This window comes from Hemiscyllium ocellatum, chromosome 23 (genome assembly GCF_020745735.1).
Source record: "Hemiscyllium ocellatum isolate sHemOce1 chromosome 23, sHemOce1.pat.X.cur, whole genome shotgun sequence".
NCBI classification, from domain to species: Eukaryota; Metazoa; Chordata; class Chondrichthyes; order Orectolobiformes; family Hemiscylliidae; genus Hemiscyllium; species Hemiscyllium ocellatum.
In genome coordinates this window covers 8,351,965-8,373,339 of record NC_083423.1, presented here as the reverse complement: position 1 = coordinate 8,373,339, position 21,375 = coordinate 8,351,965, and the positions used below count along the sequence as shown (strand labels likewise).

At 40.0% G+C, this 21,375-nt stretch overlaps 1 protein-coding gene across 1 annotated transcript in view; it reads right to left on the bottom strand.

Annotated features, from left to right (window-relative positions):
• itih2 (inter-alpha-trypsin inhibitor heavy chain 2) overlaps nt 1-21,375 on the bottom strand; it is a 60,040-nt gene that overhangs the window by 23,972 nt on the left and 14,693 nt on the right. Inside the window, 6 exon segments of the mRNA XM_060842525.1 lie at nt 6,161-6,343; nt 9,192-9,373; nt 14,339-14,464; nt 19,002-19,170; nt 20,702-20,818; nt 20,938-21,066. Of these exon segments, the coding sequence (XP_060698508.1) occupies nt 6,161-6,343; nt 9,192-9,373; nt 14,339-14,464; nt 19,002-19,170; nt 20,702-20,818; nt 20,938-21,066 (906 nt within the window).

The following is a 21,375-nucleotide window of genomic DNA, read 5'->3' as shown; positions in this document are numbered from 1 at the left end:
TGATAGGACACTACTTAAGTATTGAAAATGTCCCTTCTGTTTAGTGACCTTTTGTCCAATTTGTCCCAACTCCATTCATTTCCACAGCATTATTTAAAGTAGAGTTGGCACTTAGTACAAACTGTAATCCTACAGAGAGATTTAGAAAGTTTTAAGTAAACATAAAGTTATTGAATATTCATGACTTGTTGCTTCCTTTTGCACACCTTAACAAGTGCAAGCTTGGAGTAAACAGAGTTAGAACATTGAACATAGAACATAGAAAAATACAGCGCAGTACAGGCCCTTTGGCCCTCGATGTTGCCATCCCAAGCTGTTCCACCTGGAGGTAAATGACAACTTTAAAATTGATGTCAATGCAGGTTATTGACAAATTTTGCATATTTTTTGCGATGGGTGCTGTAACACTAAAGTAGGAGGGTACTTCAGAAAAGATAGTATGAGTGGATAAGATGTGTGACTGGTCAGAACAACTGCCAGGTCAAATTTATTTAAATAAACACAAAGTACTGCTTACTTAATGGTTAATATAGTCATGGTCTGCTGAATTGTAATAGACATAATACTTAATATATTGAACCAATGCACAACAACAATCAAGAAAACTACCAGAATGCTGAACTACATAGCTAACACATTAGATTACATCTTAGATTAGATTTAGACTTTATGGTCATGTGTACTCAAGTTCAAAAGTACAGGAGTACAGAGAAAAGTTTTCAAAGTCGTCACACACGGCACCATCTTAGGTATAAGTACTTAGGTACAAGACCTTAAGAGCAAGGTAGAAAGAAAGAAGGATCTAAGTTAAACGTTAAACATTACAGCGACCCTTCGTACAGCATAAAAGAGGGAAATAAAGAAATAAAGTTACAACTTAAACATTACAGTCCTTATTAGTATTAAGTTGAAAATAAAGAAATTAAGCAAAAGTTCAAACTTTGCATCCTTTCTTTAGTGCTTAGCCATGTTGGGACCACACTTCCTATAAATCTTCAATCTCCTCTGCTTTGACATGTTTTCCCTAGACTGGCTCGATCTCCCTTAGCTCCATTGGCTCACTGGGCCCGCTCCTGGCATCTCAGGCTGCCAAAGCTCCAATCCAGGCACCCGTCCACACTGGGCTTTGGCCTCGCCCTCGAGTGTGTGCACTGGATATTGGGAACTCCACAAAAGTTACAAGTCAGAATGCAAATCTGAGTTCAGTGCTATGCAGTTTCTAATCAGGAATCGCATCATGCATTGCACTAAAATGCTAGGGCCTTCTATAGGGAAGCTTTGTTAAACTTGGGAGGGTTCAGGAAACATTTATAAGGATTTTGCCAGGGTGGAGGGTTTAAGTTGTAACTTTATTTTCCTTTTATTATGCTGTACTAAGGGTCACTGTAATGTTTAACTTTTAACTTAGTTCCTTATTTCTTTCTACCTTGCTCTTAAGTTCTTGTGCCTAGATACTTATACCTAAGATGGCACTGTGTGTGGTGAGTTTGAAAACTTTTCTCTGTACTCCTGTACTTTTGAACTTGATTACACATGATTTGAGTTATAGGGAGAGGCTGAAAAGGCTGGGATTTTTTTCCCCTGGAGCTTTAGATACTGAGGTATATAAAATCAGGAGGGGCATGGATAAGCTAAATAGACATGTTTTTTTTCCTGGGGTGGGGCGGGGGGGTCCAAAACTAGAGGGCACAGGTTTAAGGTGAGAGGGGAAATGTTTAAGATGGACCGGAGCGGTAACATTTTCATGCAGAGATGGTGCATGGATGGAACGAGCTGCCAGAAGAAGTGGTAGAGATGGGTACAATTACAAGATTGAAAAGGCATCTGGGTGGCTATATAAATAGGAAGGGTTTAGAGGTATGTGTCAAGATTAGAGTGGTGCTGGAAAACACAGCAGGTCAGGCAGTATCCAAGGAGCAGGAAAATCGACGTTTCGGGCAAAAGCCCTTCATCATTCCTGATCTTGACTTTGATCTCCAGCATCTGCAGTACCCATTTCTGCTTAGAGATATGTGGTCTACCCATAAATTTACATATTGTACTTACAAAATTAGATCATCAAAATGTTACTTGGAAAGGTCAATGAAGAAGGTTTATGATTTATTATTATTATTTTGGAACTTCTGAGGTTCTGTAAGGCTCTGAGCTGAAAATGTGTTGCTAGAAAGGCGCAACAGGTCAGGCAGCATCCAAGGAGCAGGAAAATCGATGTTTCGGGCATGAGCCCTTCTTCAGGAATGAAGAGAGTGAGCTAAGCAGGCTAAGATAAAAGGTAGGGAGGAGCGACTTGGGGGAGGGGTGCTGGAAATGTGATAGGTGGAAGGAGGTTAAGGTGAGGGTGATAGGCCAGAGTGGGGGTGGGCGGAGAGGTCAGAAAGAAGATTGCAGGTTAGGAAGGTGGTGCTGAGTTTGAGGGTTGGGACTGAGACAAGGTGTGGGAAGGGGAAATGAGGAAACTGGAGAAACCTGAGTTCATCCCTTGTGGTTGGAGGGTTTCTAGGCGGAAGATGAGACGCTCTTCCTCCAGCTGTCATGTTGCAATGGTCTGGCGATGGAGGAGTCCAAGGACCTGCATGTCTTTGGTGGAGTGGGAGGGGGAGTTGAAGTGTTGAGCCACGGGGTGGTTGGGTTGGGTTGGTTGGTCCAGGTGTCCCAGAGGTGTTCTCTGAAATGTTCCGCAAGTAGGCAGCCTGTCTCCCCAATATAGAGGAGGCCACATCACGTGCAGCGAATGCAGTAAATGATGTGTGTGGAGGTGCAGGTGAATTTGTGGCAGATATGGAAGGATCCCTTGGAGCCTTGGAGGGAAGTAAGGGGGGAGGTGTGGGCGCAAGTTTTGCATTTCTTGTGGTTGCAGGGGAAGGTGCCGGGAATGGAGGTTGGGTTGGTGGGGGGGTGTGGACCTGACAAGGGAGTCACGGAGGGAGTGGTCTTTTCGGAATGCTGATAGGGGAGGGGAGGGAAATATATCCCTGGTGATGGGGTCCGTTTGGAGGTGGTGGAAATGATGACGGATGATGTGATGTATATGGAGGTTGGTGGAGTGGTAGGTGAGGACCAGTGGGGTTCTGTCCTGGTGGCAATTGGAGGGGCGGGGCTCAAGGGCGAAGGACCGTGGAAGTGGAGGAGATGCGGTCGAGGGCATCGTCGATCATGTCTGGGGGGATATTGCGGTCTTTGAAGAAGGATGCCATCTGGGTTGTTCAGTATTGGAACTGGTCCTCCTGGGAGCAGATGCGGCGGAGATGAAGGAATTGGGAAAATTCTCCAGTTTCCTCATTTCCCCTCCCCCCAACCTTGTCTCAGTCCCAACCCTCGAACTCAGCACTGACCTGCTGCGCCTTTCCAGCAACATATTTTCAGCTCTGATCTCCAGCATCTGCAGTCCTCACTTTCTTCTATAAGGCTCTGGTCAGACTACGTTTGGAGTGTTGTGTGCAGTTTGGGCAAGATGTACTTGCCCTGGAGCATGATCAGAGGAGGTTTATGATAATGGTCCCAGGAATGAAAAGCTTAACTTATGAGGAGCGTTTGAGGACTCTGGGTCAATACTTGCTGAAGTTTAGAAGGGTGAGGGAGGGTCTAATTGAAACATGAAGAATACTGAATGGCCTGGACAGAGTAGTTGTTCGGAAGATGTTTCCATTGTTGGAGAGACTAGGACCTGAGGGAAAAGCCTTAGAGTAAAGGGGAGACCTTTTAGAATGGAGATAAAGAGCATCTTCTTCAGCCAGAGAGAGGTGAATCGATGGAATTCATTGCCACAGAAAACTGTGGAGGCCAGGTCATTGAGTATATTTAAGACTGAGATAGATAGGTTGTTGAGTATCAAGGGGATCAAGGGTTATGGGGAGAAAGTGAGAAAATGGGGTTGAGAAACTTATCAGCCATGATGGAATGGCGGAGCAGATTCGATGGACTGAATAGCCTAATTTCTGCTCCTATGTTTTATGGTCTTATGGAACTTGTGTTATAAGGTAGCCATGAGTGTGTTTTTGGTTTTCAGTTCTGTGAAAGTGACTTGGCTTTTTTTTAAGGGTCCGAAACTCATTTTTCAGCAGTGGATCAAAACAACATTTCAAAGAAATTATATGACTTATGTTCAATGACTAGACAAGCTACTTAGTGAGATAATGGCTAAAGTGTTTAATAATTGAAGATTTATGATCTAGGGAGAGACAGATGAAGAGTGGTCAAGAATAGGTCCGAACTAGAAGTAATGATCCATATCAGCAAAAGGTCAGTTTCATTCTGGTGGCCTTTAGGCCTATTGGGAGGTGATGGCCTAGAAGTATTAATAATTGGCTATTAATCCAGAGACACAGATGATGTCTTGCGAATTGGAGCTCAAATCCCACCATAGCAGGCGTTTGTGTAAATTTAAAAAAAAACAGGATTAAGAGCCAAATTAAACCACTGCTGATTGTTAGACAAGCTATTTGGTTTGCTCATATTTTTTGGGAAAAAAAATCTGCTGTCTTTACCTGGTCTGTCCTACATGTGATCCCAGACCCAGAGCAATGTTAACTGCCCTCTGGACAATTAGGGATAGGCAATAAACATTGGCCAGGTCAATGACATCCACATCCCATGAATGATGATAAAAAAGAAAGGCCATCAGAATTAGAAAGAAGTTTTAAGCTGTTTTAACAGTCCAAATCGACAGTGTTTTAAAAAGTACTAAGTCTTTCTTGTAGCTCAGTGAGGACATATGAGTGAGTTAGCCTGCACCTGTTTCTTGGGAAGAGACAATAATGTGGAGAATCACATCTGGTGAATGTTCAAAATTTCACTAAAAGAATAAAGGAGTTAGGAAAAAGGAGCCATCTTTTTACTGTTTATGGTAAGATGTTTCCAAATTATCTTGCATATAAACATATATAGATTTTTTTGTCTTTTCCATTGTGAAGTAGACTTAATTTATATGTTATATGTAAAGATACATTTGCAGCCTCTTGTGTATACATTCAATCATTGACTATTACAGTAACCAAATTACAAAAGTAAAATTTATTATTTTTCAAGCCTGGTTTCACTCTGGGATCTGAGTAGTTCAGTATTACCATCAGCTGGAATCATAATACCTACCTTATAAGGATTATATTCACTTCGTTTCCTATTGCTTAATATTAATAATTCAATTTACAAATCTATAAATATCCACTTCCTCCTAATTTTTGTTGAAATCTGATTTGTTAGTTAAAACTCCGATTCTTTCTAGTTCCAGTAGGTCCTGTTTAAACCAATTTGCCACCGGATACCTCAGACAATAATCTACATAATTAAGGAGCTAAAAATGTTAAGATATTTCTCACTCGCACACCAGATTAGCTATAATTGTCTCACTTACAGGTAGTATATATTCTATGTTACTTTTATGAATTTATGATTTCTCATTATTTCCTGCTCTCTTTTATTAGGATATTGGTCTCTCTCAAATGTATTGACCCTCACTTTTGGATTCAAACACCGCACAATGTTATAGGTTGGCATTTGAAAGCACTACCTTGGACGTACATCATTGCCAGAAATGCTGCCTTTTGGATGAGATGGTGAACTAAGCTCCCATCTTTGTGTTCAACTGGATATTGTGACTATGGTTGTACTGTTTGAAGAAGAGCAAAAATATCTTCTGTTGGTGACTACCAAGCAACAGATGCTGAATACCAATTTAATGCATAAAACATTGTTTTGATAATGTTAATAAAAGCAAGCTTTTTTTTTCCCTTCCATTGATCTTCATCTTTGTTTCACTTTTCTTTCCCTCTCCTAGTCTCCCATCACTTCCCCATTCTTTCCCTTCTTTCTGCCAATTTCTCATTCTCCCCTTCTCTCTCCTCCTTCTTTCATTTGCCGTATTCTCTTGTTGTCTTTGTGCTTTTGGCTTTGCATTTTATTCTTTTTGATGCACAGATGACAAACAAATGTGTGTTAAGAATTAGATGCGGGGGCCAATTGTTAGTATACCCTAGTTGTGCAAGAGGTTTAACAGCATGCAACCTGCTGTGAATGTTTATCTGAAGTAGAATACAATAGCTGCTGGAAATTAGGTCAAAACGTTTGGAGCAAATGAATGACAAGTAATGGTTGTAACCAAACAACATATTTCTTTTCATGTTCAGGAAGTTGTGCTGATCAATGCATCACTGAATGTACTTACTGAGGACGCAGTCACCAGGCATTGGAGCGGTGAAGGTTTTTTCTCTGCCAGTTTTCCTGCTACAATTATCTCAGAACCGCTGAAATACTTGTCGAAACTACTTTGTGTCACATCTGTCACATCTTCACCGTAGTGTATGTCAATCTTTCTCAGCAACGGAGTGGCCACTTCTTCATAGAAATCCTGTCATTCACAATTAGAATCACAGTTTATTAACGTCAACCTAAACTGGACTTGAAAGTTTCAACATCTAAATACAATAATATTTTGCATTGTGAACTCAGTCCTCTTGGTCAGGGATGTAGTGCGCAGGGTAATCAAGCACGAGTGATCAATAAGTCTCACATGACCAGGAAGGAGAGATCACATCCAGAATGATACACAGCACAAGCGAATATATAGCTCAGAGAATTTAGAGACAATTTGGGAATTCAGGGCAGAGGGAAAGAGGTGCTTTTTGCTTCCTTTTCTAGGCTCATAGTTTGTGAGTTTTTTTAACAGGATAAATTGAAAACCAGGATCAGTTGCTCAGCTCAAAAGATTTTCATCACAGGTACACCTTACATTCATTGGCTGATGATAGCTATTAATTTATTTTCTATTATAGGTTACTTTCAGATTAAAAATATATAGAGGAACTACTTACATGCAACAAACTAAAAGAACAATACAAAGTTTTAAAACTAAAATTATTAACAAAGCAATTGAAATAGAGAGGCCAGGCCAGAAAATATGGTGTAACCGAATGATATGGGAGCTGGTGACCCCAATGTAATTCATAGTGACCACATCTGAAGCAAGTGTTGGTTGTTTGATGAACTCCAGCTCACACATGATGAACTGGAGTCTGAGCTTCAAATAGTGTAACACATCAAGGAGGGGGAGAGTTACCTGGACGCTATGTTTCAGGAGGCAGTCACACTGCTTAGATTAACCACCACAAATTCAGCCGTTGGTGAGGGACAGGAGTGTGTGATTACCAGCGAGGCAGCTACAATGATCCAGGGATTGGTGCTGAAGGAGCCTGAGTGCTTGAGTTTGTCTAATGGGTTTGAGTTTCTTCCTCTGGATGGAATTTGGGCTGTTGGGAAGATGAGCAAACCGATCATAGCGCCACAGAACCATTCAAGATGGGGGAAAAAAGAAAAATGTTGCTGTAATTGGGGATAGTATAGTCAGGAGATTAGATATTATTCTTTGTGGACAGGACCGAGAGTCCTGAAGGCTATGTTGTCTGCCTGGTGCCCGGGTTTAGGATATCTCATCTGGGCTGCAGAGGAATTTGGAGAGAGAGGGGAAAAATCCAGATGTCATGGTCCGTATAGGTACTGACTATATAGGTAGAAAAAGGAAAAAGATTCTGCTGAGGGAATATGAGCAACTAGGGATTAAATTAAAAATCAGAACTGAAAAGTTTGTAATCTCTGGATTATGACCCGAACCATGAGCAAATTGGCACAGGGTCAACAAGATTAAAGAGTTAACGTTTCCAGAACAAGTATTAGGACAGAGAGTAAGGAAAAAGTCAGGAATCTAACTTCAAGCACAGCAGGTAAGGGGACAGTTATGAGAAGTGGGCAGAGGATTCAGGAGTGGGGGAGTTGTACTTAAATACGCACAATTAACAAAACAAGGCAATTGAGCTTGCAGCACAGATTGAAATTGGCAGATACATTGCTGTGGGTATCACACAGCAAGGGGATCAAGGCTGGGGACTAAATATCCAAGTGAACACATCCTATTCATAGGACAGGCAGATAGGCAGAACGGGTGGGGACCCTTGTTAGTAAGAGATGAAATTAAATCGACAGAAGGAAGTGATATAGAGCTGGAAGATGTAGAATCTATGTGAGTAGAGTTGAGGAACTGCAAAGGAGAAAAGACCCTGATAGGAGTTACTGGCCTGGGAAAGAAAATAAATCAAGAGATTAAAAAGTCATGTAAGTAGGTCACTATTACAATAATCATGGCAGACTTCAATATGTAGGTGGACTGGGAAAATCAGTTGGTAGCGGATCTTAAGAAAAGAAATTTGTGGAATGTCTGTGAGATGGCTTACTGGAGCAGGTTGTGGTACAGCCCACTAGGGAACAGGCAATTCTGGATTTGGTGATGTATAATAAGGCACACTTGATTAAGGAATTTAAGATGAAGGAACCCCATAGGACATAGTGGCATGTGAAACAATCAACACACCTGTTCCTCAAAATTTTGAGATACCTTATGCTGCCTGGGAAATCTGAGATAGACTGGGACTTTTTAACAAAGACCAGTTGTTCCACATTCAATGGAAAGGACCTACATAGGACATTGACTTTACTCTAATTAATGTGAATTAATACCAATATCATTTTCTAAGTAATTCATAACTTTTTGTTCTGTGACTTTTCCTTCTTCCATGTAAGTTTGTTGTGTGTCAGTATTGTGAATTATCTCCCAGGCTGAATGCTTGAAAAAACTATCTGTTTTAGCTCCTAAACAAAGGCTTCGAGGAGGGGGAAAATCCACAGTCCATTTCAAAAGGAAAAATAAACAAAAAAAAACATAAATAAGTTCAAAACCATCTCTGTTACAGACAGATGAGGAGAACAGTGAAATTAAATAAATACACTTCTCCCTCTTGTTTGTTATAAACTGAAGAGCCAGTACAGGAAGGCACAAAATATCAAAAGAATAAAGTAGATGAGGCTAAAATAATTCAAATGCAGATCATGCTGTTTTGATGCTTGCCAATATAAATACATCAAAACTCTATTAAAAGACTTGAGGTGAAGTTGTGATGCCTACCATCAATTTGTCAAGAGAAATACATGGATTTTTCCTTTGACTATTTATAATAGTACATAACTTAATAATGCCCTTTCACCTACCACTCAGAAATGGAGACCTGTTAGAGGAAAAATTGGATTTATTATCAACGCTGTAACCATACAGAGCAGCCAACAAAAAAGCCCCAGAAACAATTGTAGTTAAAACAATGGGAATGGCAGATACAAAGGGCTTTATCTGATTGTTATTAGTAATGCATTACCTTCAGCTGACTGGATGCATTGACATTCGCAATAATACGCCGAGCAACTCCTCGGTTTTCAAGAGCTATCCTTTCTAGAAAGTCGTAGTCCACATCAAAACCAATTCCGAGGCAGAAAAGAGAGATATCTTCCTGCATTTTTCTTCTGACATTTCTCTGGATGTTGCTCAGTTTAATTTCACCTGGAGTATAAAATCAAATTCTAAAGATTTGGTATCCCTCTTTGAACATGTTTTATTTTAAATATTTGAAAGTTACACATTCACTTTTAATGGTCAGTTCAGTACTTTTAATAAAAAGGAAGTAAGTTCTGGCCTTCTGACATCCCAAATGCTTTACAGTCAATACAATACTTCTGAAATGTAGTTGTGGTTGTAATGTAGAAAATATGATGGTCAAGTTGCCCACAGCAAGCTCCCAAGGACACCTATGTACTCCTTGAGGGATGAACATTGGCCTGGATACTGGATGTAACTCCTCTGCTCTTCAAAAGAGTTTCACGGGATATTTTATCTCCATCTGAGAGTGCTGACAGAGACTTTATTATGTTATTTGAAGATTTGATAAAAATCATAATGAAGAAAGGTCATCTCACATCTACAAAAAGCACCGACAAAAAAATTTAGTATGCCATTAAGAAGCATCATTCAACAAAATCTAACATTTTTAAGGAGTTTCTTCATTGAGACCAATAAAATGGCAATGGAAGTTTTCAGCAGTTTACAAGTCTTTATCTAACTATAGTCTATGAGGACCTCAATGTGGCACTCTCTGAAGAAGCAGAGACTCACTGAGCATTGTCAGGCATTTAATTTCACACATATGGACTCGAGACATTACTGATCATTACAGAGGAACAGTGACAGAAAAATGCCCAACCATTATACTGCAAAATCTGGGCCAAGTTGAAATTTCAGCAATCTTTTGCAACCATTGCTGTTACAAAAGTTTAATTTATTAGAGCCCAGTTCTGATGGTTACTCCGTCTGGCTTGGGTAGAACATTTCTGCGGGTGTGGTTTGTGAACAGATTAATAGTCACTTCTGTTGCCACAGTTGGGTTTTCCCGTAAAGCTGGCTGGAATGTGGGATGTTGGAGAAGCAGATAGAGAGTGAGATACTTTGGTATGGTTGAAAGTTTGGTATATTGACGATAACTTCACAGTCACATATTGCCGAGTCTCTCAGAAGAGAAGTACTGGAGAACTGTACTGCAGGGATCAATGTTCTTATACTTTAGTATGTAAATGAAAGCGACTATTGGAACTCCAGAGAGTCAGCCATTTGTAACACTTAGATAAGGCAGAGACAAAAATGCAGCAGAATCAAAACAGGAGCAATCTCGTCTAGGAGAGCAGCTGTACAGTGTAGGACTGAATGCTGACATCTGGACCTCATAGCAGGTAGGATTCAGGATACAAAGTAATGCAGAGTTGTATCCAAGGAGGTAGATTAACCTGTAGTGTCAGCTCAAACCAGGAAGAACAGGGGAGGGTTTTGTCTTCTCAATAAATACATGGGAGTAGGTTCTTCAGCTCGCATCATTACATGGATAACACCAATTTCTTCGAGCAATGCATATCCTTTTTCTTTTCATTTTACTGACAATGGAAAAGAAAGTGGCAGATATTTACAGTATCAATTGTAAACCCTTTTCTAATTATATTAATAATTGGAAGGTGATCAAAGGGCCAATGAAGGAGGGATGTTTCATGTGAACTCCATGGTCATGGCCAAGGCTTCAAATGACTACTTTGCATTAATCTTCCCTCCTGCTGATTATGCTGAGTTACCATTTAGTGCAGAGTGCCTTTGTAAATGTTAAAGAGGATGGCATGTAAAGATGAAAGGAAAATGTGCTCTCAAACTAGTTAATCATTTTAATGGACTGGGGTGAATATTCTCAATATATAGAAAGGAAAAACAAGCAGGCAATGGGAGATAATTATAGGCCTATTAGCATGATGATAGTCAGAAGAATATTGTTAGGAGGACTCATTAAGGATACCACATATGACTACCTTGAAAGACAAGGATTAATAGAGACTTAAAACATGACTCAAGAAAAGCAAGTCATTCCCTAAGAACATTGAATTATTCAAGGAGATAGCTAGACTGATGGAAGTAGGTGACCTTGTGATCATTGCAATTTTAAACTTTTAAAGAATTTTCAAAGGTGATTTCATAACCACAGAATGTACCAAAATGCTTAGCAGTGAATTACGTACACTCAAAATGTAGACACAGGAATAATATAAGAAAAATAGTGGACAATTTACAAAGGAAATGTATGCAAACAACACTGAGGTAAATAACCAGGGTAATAGATATTGAGATGTTACTTGAGATATTATGTAGGACACTGGGAAAAATTCCCTTTGTTCTTTGAAGACAGCCATGGGAGTTTTTTATGGCAATCTAAGTGGGTAGGCATGACCTTGGTTTAATGATTCAATCTTAGAAGATAAAACATCCCTCAGTATCACACTGAAGTACCAACATAGATAGTGACACTGGGGATTGGAGGCAAAGCTGGAATTAGTTGCATTGTCTTAAATTGCCATCTTTAAAGTTAGCGGTTCCTTAAGTGCGCATTACTAGAGCCCTGCACGGATCTACATCGAACCAATACTTTTTTCAAATAATCGCTCATGGGATATGGGTGTGGCTCACTGGCCTAACATTTTCTGCCCCCCCATGCCATGAGGAAAGTGATGATGAGCTATCTTCTTGAACCACTATACCATAGGGAGACCCACAATGCTCTTCACAATCTATAACGATGAACTAACTAAATCTGATGAGGATACTGTTCAGCAGTTTGAAAATCTGTGTCAGAACCCTGACTAGAAATAAAAAATACTGTCTGATCTAGAATTGATGAAGAACTGTGCAAGCACCTAGCAGATGCAATTAACGATCATTATCTATGTAAGCAGATCTAATTTTTATGCTATGTCAACTTCCAATTTACAGTCAGCTCAGTATGAAATTTTGGTGTCATCCTACATGTGCCAAGTCCCACCTGGTCCAGAGGAGTATAATAACATCTCTGAACAAGTTGATTAGAAAAATTCTAAATGTTCACAACCAGTGCTGAAAGATTATAACCAAAACAATTGTAGGATGTATGGCTAGACCAATGCAATATAAAGCATTGTAATGCCTAGAGCAAGACCTTGGCAGGGCCTTATCATAAACATAATGCCCAGTTCAGTTGGTGGAAAGTATAGAGGACTGAAGAAAACTATTTGATTCATTTCTTATCTAAAAACACTTACCACAATAGATTCAGAGAAATGGGTCATTTCATTACAGAAATTAATTAACTGTTTAACTGGTCCCTTATCTTATTGCCATCTGTGAGACCCTCCTGTCCACCCATTAACTATAATGTTTCTCAGCAACGACCTGGCCATAATTCAAGATTAATTCATTGGCTATGATGCACTGACATGAAAGATGCTATATAAATGCAAGTTCTTTTACTCCAATTTTGATATTCCCTCATTTAAGGTATATATTTGTCAAAATAATGAACTAATTCATGTTGACAGCTATATATTGACAAATATATTGCAAGGTAATTGTATTGACTGAGAATAAAGCAATATGAGAAAAGACCAATTAAGTTGAAATATCTTACAAGACATCAATGTCAATTAAAGCACAAACACAAATATCACCAAACACTGTTTATTTTCATTAAACAATGAAAACTAAGTACTAGAAAATATTCTTGAATGTTACCATACACTAGACGTATTAATATTTCAAACATACCTGCTGTTTAATAGAAACTGTGTTCATTAGACTACGGAATTCTTGGAATTCAAATTACATCAGACTTGAGGATTTCAAAAATATTACACTTAAAGAAAAGAAGGAGGTTGAGGCTGTTTTCGTGTCATATGGAATTGTGACCTACAAACACCTACCAATGAATAACAAGGAAACCCTAGTAGATGTTCTTACTTATACCTTTCCATTGTGGCCTTAAAAGCTGCAATTTAAACCCATCCAAATCTTATTAGCTAAGTTACATTTGGTATTATTTGGTACATCTGGATAATTATGTTTCCACTACTATTCACAAGGATGATACCAGACAGAGGGATTTTAACAATTACAGAGAATTGAGAAGATGTAGCTGTTTTTCCCCAGAAGTCTCCAACGGGACCTGATGGAGATCTTTAACAGAAAAAAGGGGCTAAACTGGGTGGTCATGGAAAAAGTGTTTCCACTGTGTAGGAGATCAAACCTCGAAGTCATGGATGTAAGATAGTCAGTAATTGGTCCAACTGGGAATTCAGGAGATATTTTCCCAGAGAAAGTGGTTGAAGTTTGGAATATGTTTCTACAGTGTTGAGATTGCTAACATACATACATTTAAAAGTTAGCTCCATTAGCACATGAAAGAGAAAGTAACAGAAAGTCAAACTGAAATAAAAACAAAACACTGCAGATGCTGGAAATCTGAAATGAAAACAAAAGGTGCTGGAGAAACTCTCCAGAGAGAGAAACAGAATCAGCATTTTGAGCTTGGTATGACTCCTATTCAGAACACACAATATTTACGATAGGTATTGCATTATTTTCATTGCTTAATGAGGCTAAACAGCAATTGGTTCTGATGAAATTATATTATACTTGAAAGTTAATGCTTGTCTCTCTCCACAGATGCTGCCAGACCTGCTGAGTTTTTCCAGCATTTTCTATTTTTGCTTATACGACAAATCTTTTCTGATAAAGTTATGTGAAGTAAGGTTTGAGGAGGAGTGTGTGGAACATGTGTGCTGGTATATATTATTAGACTAAATTGTCTTTATCTGTGCTGGAGATTCCATACATCTTCATCCATTTTATGTATGTATAATGTTACAGATAATATATAAATGTAAGGTCTAAGGTCACTGGACCATAGAACTACCCTCTCATTAGAGAGAGAGAGAGAGATGACTGGTGGTGGTTTAACCTGAGGGTCACCATAACTCAGGCAAGAGGAGAGGTTGAGAATGAGAGTCCTTTATAATAACCTCAGTTTGTGTGGGAATTGAACCTGTACAATTGGCAACACTCTGCACCACAAACCATCTATCCAGCCAACTGAGCACCAGATAATGTACATTATTGTTAGCATGTTCTTACCTACTGTGGGGTCTCCATCTGAAACCATAATAATGAACGATACAGATCGTGGATCCAGCAGACCCAAATTATTGGCTTCCGTTAATATATAAATGGCTGACAGGATTGCTTCATTGATGTTTGTTCCTGTTGAAGGATAAAGATAGGAACTATAAATGAATGATGCATGCCATGTAAATAAATTATTGCTTCTCGAATTGGTGGAGCAATTTGGATGTAGAGAGCTGGAGTAAATATATGATTATTTTTGGATTTGCTTTTTTTTAACCAAGAAGTGTATAAGAGTCACAGCATCATGTTGCACCCAATGCAGGACATTGATGAGGCCACTTTTGGAATGCTGCATATAATTCTGGCCACCTTTCTGTAGGAAGGATATTGATAAACTTAGAGGGCACAGAAAAGATTTACAGGGTGTGGCCGGGAATGGAGGGCTTGAGCTAATGGGAGAAGCTGAATAGACTGGGGCTCATTTCCCTAGAGTAAAGGAGGCTGAGGGGTGACCTTATAGATATTTATAAAATCATGAGGGGCATCAATAGGGTGAACAGTCAAGGTCTTTTTCCAAGAATGGAGGAGTCCAAAACTAGGGAGCAATGATTTATGGTGAGAGGAGAAAGATTTAAAAAGGATCTGAAGGGTAAAGTTTTCACACAGAGGGTGGTGCATTTATGGAACATGCTGCTCGAAGAAATGGTGGAGTCTGGTACAATTACAACATTTAAAAGGCATCTGGATGGGTATATGAATAGGAAGGGCTTAGAAAGATGTGGGCCAAGTGCTGGCAAATGGAACTAGGTCAGATTGGGATACCTGGTGGACATGGATGAGCTGGACTGAAGGGTTTACTTCCATTCTGTATAGCTCTATGACTCTAAAAGTGCTGTTTTCTTTCACTAGTTGTCTGCAACTGTTCTACTTTTCAGAAATGTCAATTTTTTGTTTTATAGATCTCCATATAGATTCCGGGCACTGATCTTAACCAAATCCTTCTCTCTTCAGATATCATGGGCTGTACTTTACACCTCATTGTTTGTGGGTTGAAGGCGAGGGTCCTATAAAATCTTACTTTGACTTTCCAACTGTCCACCTGCCCCTGTGAACTATTAGAAATTTTGTTGAGGGCAGATCATCAGACCTTTGGGCTATTTGGGATACTGAATGACTAATGGGTAATTTGGGGCCTCTTTTGCTGAAGCCTGTATTTATCTCAAACCTGGAAGTTTAGCCACATACGACTGGGCAAGGAGGAGGGGATTTCTTTGGAGGACCATTTAGCAGCAAGCCCCACCCTGTTCAACCTCATGAGGTTATGATCCTCTTTTAGCCCTCTCTTTGTCCTCTTGAACTTGGCATCCCCACTCTCCGCTGACCTTCCACCCCATTGCTGTGGTCTCCAGATTCAGGGCTGACCTGGTCTCCTCAGTGTGGTGGGACAATCTGTAGTTTCAGGATTGGCCATTCCACCACTCTGGCTCTGCTAGATCCAGAGATTTGCTCCCCATCCAATTGACTGACTGCACTCTAAGGCGGAGCTCCAGAGCTCTTGCCTTAAATACTGATCCCAGTATTCAACTGCAGTGGGAGTGGCTTGGCCAGGATCATGGCAGGCTGTACCAGGATTTTTTAAACTGGGGAGGGAGAAATCTGCAGAAAATTCAACCTCATGTCAAAAATATTTACTTGAGACTGGAGGCAGAGATTTACAATTACTGAGCAGCTAACTTAGCAGAGGTTTGACTGGATCAGGCTACATCAGCATCACGTTCAGTGCAGATAGTGACCTGAGTATAGTCAGTGTCTCATATCCTGATCATTCTCCACCATCTACAAGATTTACGTCAAGAGTAAGATCCCCACCAAACCAGCACGGGGGATCAATATGCATCACACAAATAGCCTTTCAGGTTCTTTAATGCTGGGCCTCATGGTGAATGTAACAGGACTGTGCAATTTTTTAAAAAGTTCACTCATGGAATGTGAGTGTTACTGGCCAGGCCAGCATTCCTAATTGTCTAGAGGACAGTTAAGAGCCAACCACATTACTGTGGGTCTGGAGTCACATATAGGCCAGACAGGGTTTGGATGACAGGTAAAGGTCATTAATGAACCAGATGGGTTTTTCCTGACAATTGACAATGACTTCCTGGTCATCAGTTGACCCTTAATTCCAGATTCTTCATTAAATTCAAATTCCACCATCTGCCATGGTGGGATTTGAACCTGGCTGCACAGACCATTAGCTGAGTTTCTGGATTAATATTCTATGATGTTACCACTAGGCCATTGCCTTCGCACTGCAACACACTTACTGCACACTGCAAAAGAACATTACAGGGAACATTGAATACCCACCACATGCCTGAAGTGGCATAACCTCCTTTAAGACACAATGCCATTCAAGACAAAGCAGTTCACTTAACCACTGACCCTGTCACTGGATTCAGTAACACCCTACTCTGGCACTGTGTGGTTCTAGAATGTCAACTATTGCAGAGCTCATTACAACAACTCACAAAATTGCTTTCACACCATCATCCAGCCTTGAGCTCTGGACTAAAACTGGCCAAGAATTATAACATCTTAATTGTCAGCACCATCATTCCCTCAGGCAACTCTGAGGGTATACACCATTCTGATTTGAGCACAGTTACATGTTCCTTTATCTTTCTAGTTCCAGAACGTAGAATTACCCTCTCAGCACCATGATGGAGGAATACAATCATTAGAAGGGTTTCATGGACTTTTAAGGTGGTTAGTCAATAACGTTGTCTGGGTGGACAGTAAACATAGGCTTGTCTATATTTCCCCCATCCCAAAACAAATCAAAAACTCCTTATATGTCAATTACATTTTGTTTTCTTAAGAGACAAGTTAAATATAGATCCCTCTTAGTAGCAGATCAATATATTGTGGGTTACATGACTTTACTGTTTCTGCTGAGATAGAACATTGTTTCATCAACCTGTGACAAACAACATCAGAGGCGGTTCACTCCAAATCAAAATGAGTTAGGGGAACGTAAACCACATTACTGAGAGGGAATAAAAATAACAAGGTTCCCTCATCAACTCTGTGAGTTAGTCAGTCAGTAGATATCATCGCTGTCTCAGCTTTTCTTCTCAGTCTGTACAGTGTTAGCTGATCTCAGCCATGCGACAAGAATTAGCCTCATCATCAGCTGTCCAATCCTGTTAATTATTTAACAGGAAGTGCATTTATATGCCACACAGGGTTGAGTTTAGCTGTGATATCCACACAACTGAAACAATGCTAGCTGCCAAACTTCTTATTATTTGATAGGATATAGGCACCATTGGCAAGGGCAGCATTTGTTGTTCATCGCTGAGAGACCTTGCAACTGAATGGCTCGCTCGACTATTTCAGAAACAACTCCCTACCACCTCACCCCCCTCCTCCTGCAACCCCCACAGTCCAGCATGTGGTCCAGACCAGATAGGGATGGCAGGTTTCCTTGCCTGCTGATGAACAAGGATGGTTTTATTGACAATCGATCGATGATAGTTTCATGGTCATCAGTGGTGTGACTAGTTTTCAATTCCAGGTTAATACGATGAATTCAACTGCCGAAGAATCACAGAAGCCTCACAAAGCCGAAGGAGGCCATTCAGTCCATCCTGCCTGCAATGGCTCTTCACAACCAAAATTACTTAGCGCTAGTCTCCTGTTTCTTCCCCAAAGTCTGCACACTATTTCTATCTGAATAATTACCCAATGCCCTCTTAAATACCTCAATTGAACCAGCCTCCACCATACATCCAGGCAACATATTCCATACCTAACTACTCACTGAGAAAAAAAATCTTTTTTTTCTCATATCAACCCTTGCTTGCTTTGCACATCACTTTTTATCCATGCTTCCTTCTTCTTGTTCCTTTTACAAGTAGAAACAATTTCTCCCTATTTACTCTATCCAAACCACTCATGATGTTGAAAGTCTCCACTAGTACCATCATCACCTGATGAAGGGCCAGTGTTCCAATCGTGATTTCAAATAAACCTGTTGGACTCTAACCTGGTGTCTTGAGATGTTTGATCTTGACCACCCCAATCCAACACCAACACCTCCATATCACGTCTTCTCTCCAAGGTGAACTGTCCCAATTCTTCAACCTATTCTCATCCTCATCTTTGGAACCAATCTTGTAAATCCCTTCTGCACTCTCTTCAATGTATTCACACGTTTCCTATAATGTGACCTAGAAATATACATAATACTCCAACTGAGCAGCGGTGAGCAGTGCTCCAGGTCCCAGAGAATTAGCCTTTGCTTTTGGGTCATTAGTTAGTAGAATTAGCAGTGCATGTCAAACTTCCTGTAACTCATACATTAATGACAGCCACTTCGATGAGATACTGTATGGAATCATGTGTAGCAAACCATATACACATTTGAAATTTGATGATGAAAAAGCAGAAAACAAATAAACCAACACCTTTGAACTAATTTTTAAGTAGTTGTGGATGGTACTACAATTTGTTGCCACTAAGTGCACGTTCCAACCTATGAATCATCATTTAGCAATTGCTATTTTATTATGATGTCATTGCGAGGAGTAAAATCGAGTTAAAGTCTTTCCTCACAGGGAATCTCAGCAATGAGTCACTTGGGGTTATGCTTATCCATCCCCTAAACACATACCACCACTCGGCTGGATTTTCTCAATATATTTTTTGGCATCCTCAATCTGGTTGGGAGTGGCTGGAACCAGATGTTGATTCCAGAAACGAATGTTGTGGTTGAAATCAATAATTGTGAACTGGTCCTCTGGGCGGAGATCAGACAGGATCGTTGCCATGGCTTCAACAGTCTAATGTAGGAAATGAAAAATATTGATTAGTTGAAGTTTGTTCATCATCGGTTTCAGTCTTCACCAACAATCAGGTGTGTTGAAAAGTTGCAGAGTCACATTTGCAGTTTATTCTTGGGTTATTCCTATCACATCTAAACATTTAGTCATTCAATTGAAAAAAAATAATTCTGGAATGTTGTGAAAAGTTTATATTTTTTGAGAAAGGGACATTTTTTGAAGCAAACACAGAGTATGTTGGAGAAGCTCAGCAGATCTGGTAGCATCTGTGGAGACAGCAATAGAGTGAATGTTTTGTTTAAGTATGATTCTTTCTTGGGATTGAAAGGCATTTTTATTATATATACTTTTGACATAACCAGAGGAGGGGCAAGAGGACAGATGGTGTCGAAACTCAATGTAATATACAAAAGGGCAGCTCATAGAGAAGAAAGAAAAAGAAATGTAAAATGGGTGTAAATAAAGGTGTGAAAAGGAGAGAATTATTCCTGTTTACTGTGTGCAAAGAAAACAAGACGTAAACATGACAGGGCTGTGGGGGAGAGAATGTAAGAAAATGGAGTTCTGAGATCATCACTTTTCATTCTGAGGTCCTTCTCTCTGTTTGGGATTGTTTGTGGAATTGGTGCATCTCAGGAAATTGAAAGGGCGTGTAGTGATTGGAACCAGGTGGACCTTATTGACGATGAGATCCTTGATTGGGATTGTTAACCTGGGCCAATCAAGGAACCCTGACTGACTGACATTAACAGATGGTGCAGAATCTCCTCATTTCAAGGACTGACTCTGAGCTGGATGGCCACATCCAGTGTACACCCTTTATGGTAAAAACAATGACTGCAGATGCTGGAAACGTTTCGGGCAAAAGCCCTTCATCAGGAATACTGATTCCTGTATTCCGGATGAAGGGCTTTTATCTGAAACATCGATTTTACTGCTCTTTGGATGCTGCCTGAACTGCTGTGCTTTTCCAGCACCGCTAATCCAGTACACCATTTATGGACATGTAAATAAACGGTGACTTGGTGACGGGATACTATCCTTTTTGCAATTATTTCAGCACAGTTCTGACGTTGACCATCATTGCATTCAACAAATCAAGAATTTCTGGATGTTTTGCCAGTCCTAAAATTTGCCTTCAAGCATGTCATCAAATTCAGGAATTATGGCCTGGAATTTCACTAAGTCAGACTGAAGTTGACTCAGATTAAGGATACGGAAGAGATAGGATGTAGCTACTAAAAATGAACAGGATATCCTATGCAAATATAAATCATGAAAATCTTTGCCTCAGTCTGCCTGCTACTAGGGATCCATGAATCACAAGGCACAAGTCTTCTGTAGAAAATTAGACTGACGTTGGCAGCAAAGGCAATTGACAAAGAAGAGATCTAGTGGGGCCAGTGCATCTCGATTGAGTCTGAACCTAAGAAGTGAAAAGGGCGACTTTGAAATTTTCTCAGCCTACATCATTCAGAACCTAGACAATATCTTCATATTGAAACAATGTCACTGAAGCGAAAGGGTTTACCTGCTTCATTTTAATTCCCCACATTGAGCCACTGACATCAATGACAAAGATGATGTTTTTAGGAAGTGGTGGAAGATTATCAGGAGCAAAAAAGTGAGCAAAGTAACCATTGGATACCTACAGTGAGACAGAGAGAAATGATTAGCAAGGGTATAGCACAAAATAACGTTGTCTTTCCAAAAGATGTAAATGCATCATTAAGATTCAAATGAAATGTTCTAAAGTTTGGGCAAGACCTGAAGGTTTCCACCATTGAGCTCCCGTTTCACATCATATCTCACAACAATACGTCCATCAATGGCCGTATCTGTACAATTTGGGCATTTCCGCTGTTGGTCCAAGGTTGGCTTGAAGGAAACATGAGCCTAAAAATACAAGATGTAATTGTGAGTATCTGTCCAGGTTGAGAGTTGAATCTAACATTGGCTTCTGAGAGGTATTATTGTAACTGCATTCTTGAGACTGCACCTCCTGACGCTGCCTAGCTTGCCTAGCTTCTAGCCTCCTGCCTGACCTCTGTAACTTCAACCAGTACATCGAGCAACTTGTCTGCACAGCAGCTTGTTTAACACTTTGATGGGTTTGGAGGAAATTTAAAATTAAAGGAACTGGCATTACAATATGTTCTGGAGTTAGATCAGCAGGCATCTTCACTATTCAGCTAGGACTAGATC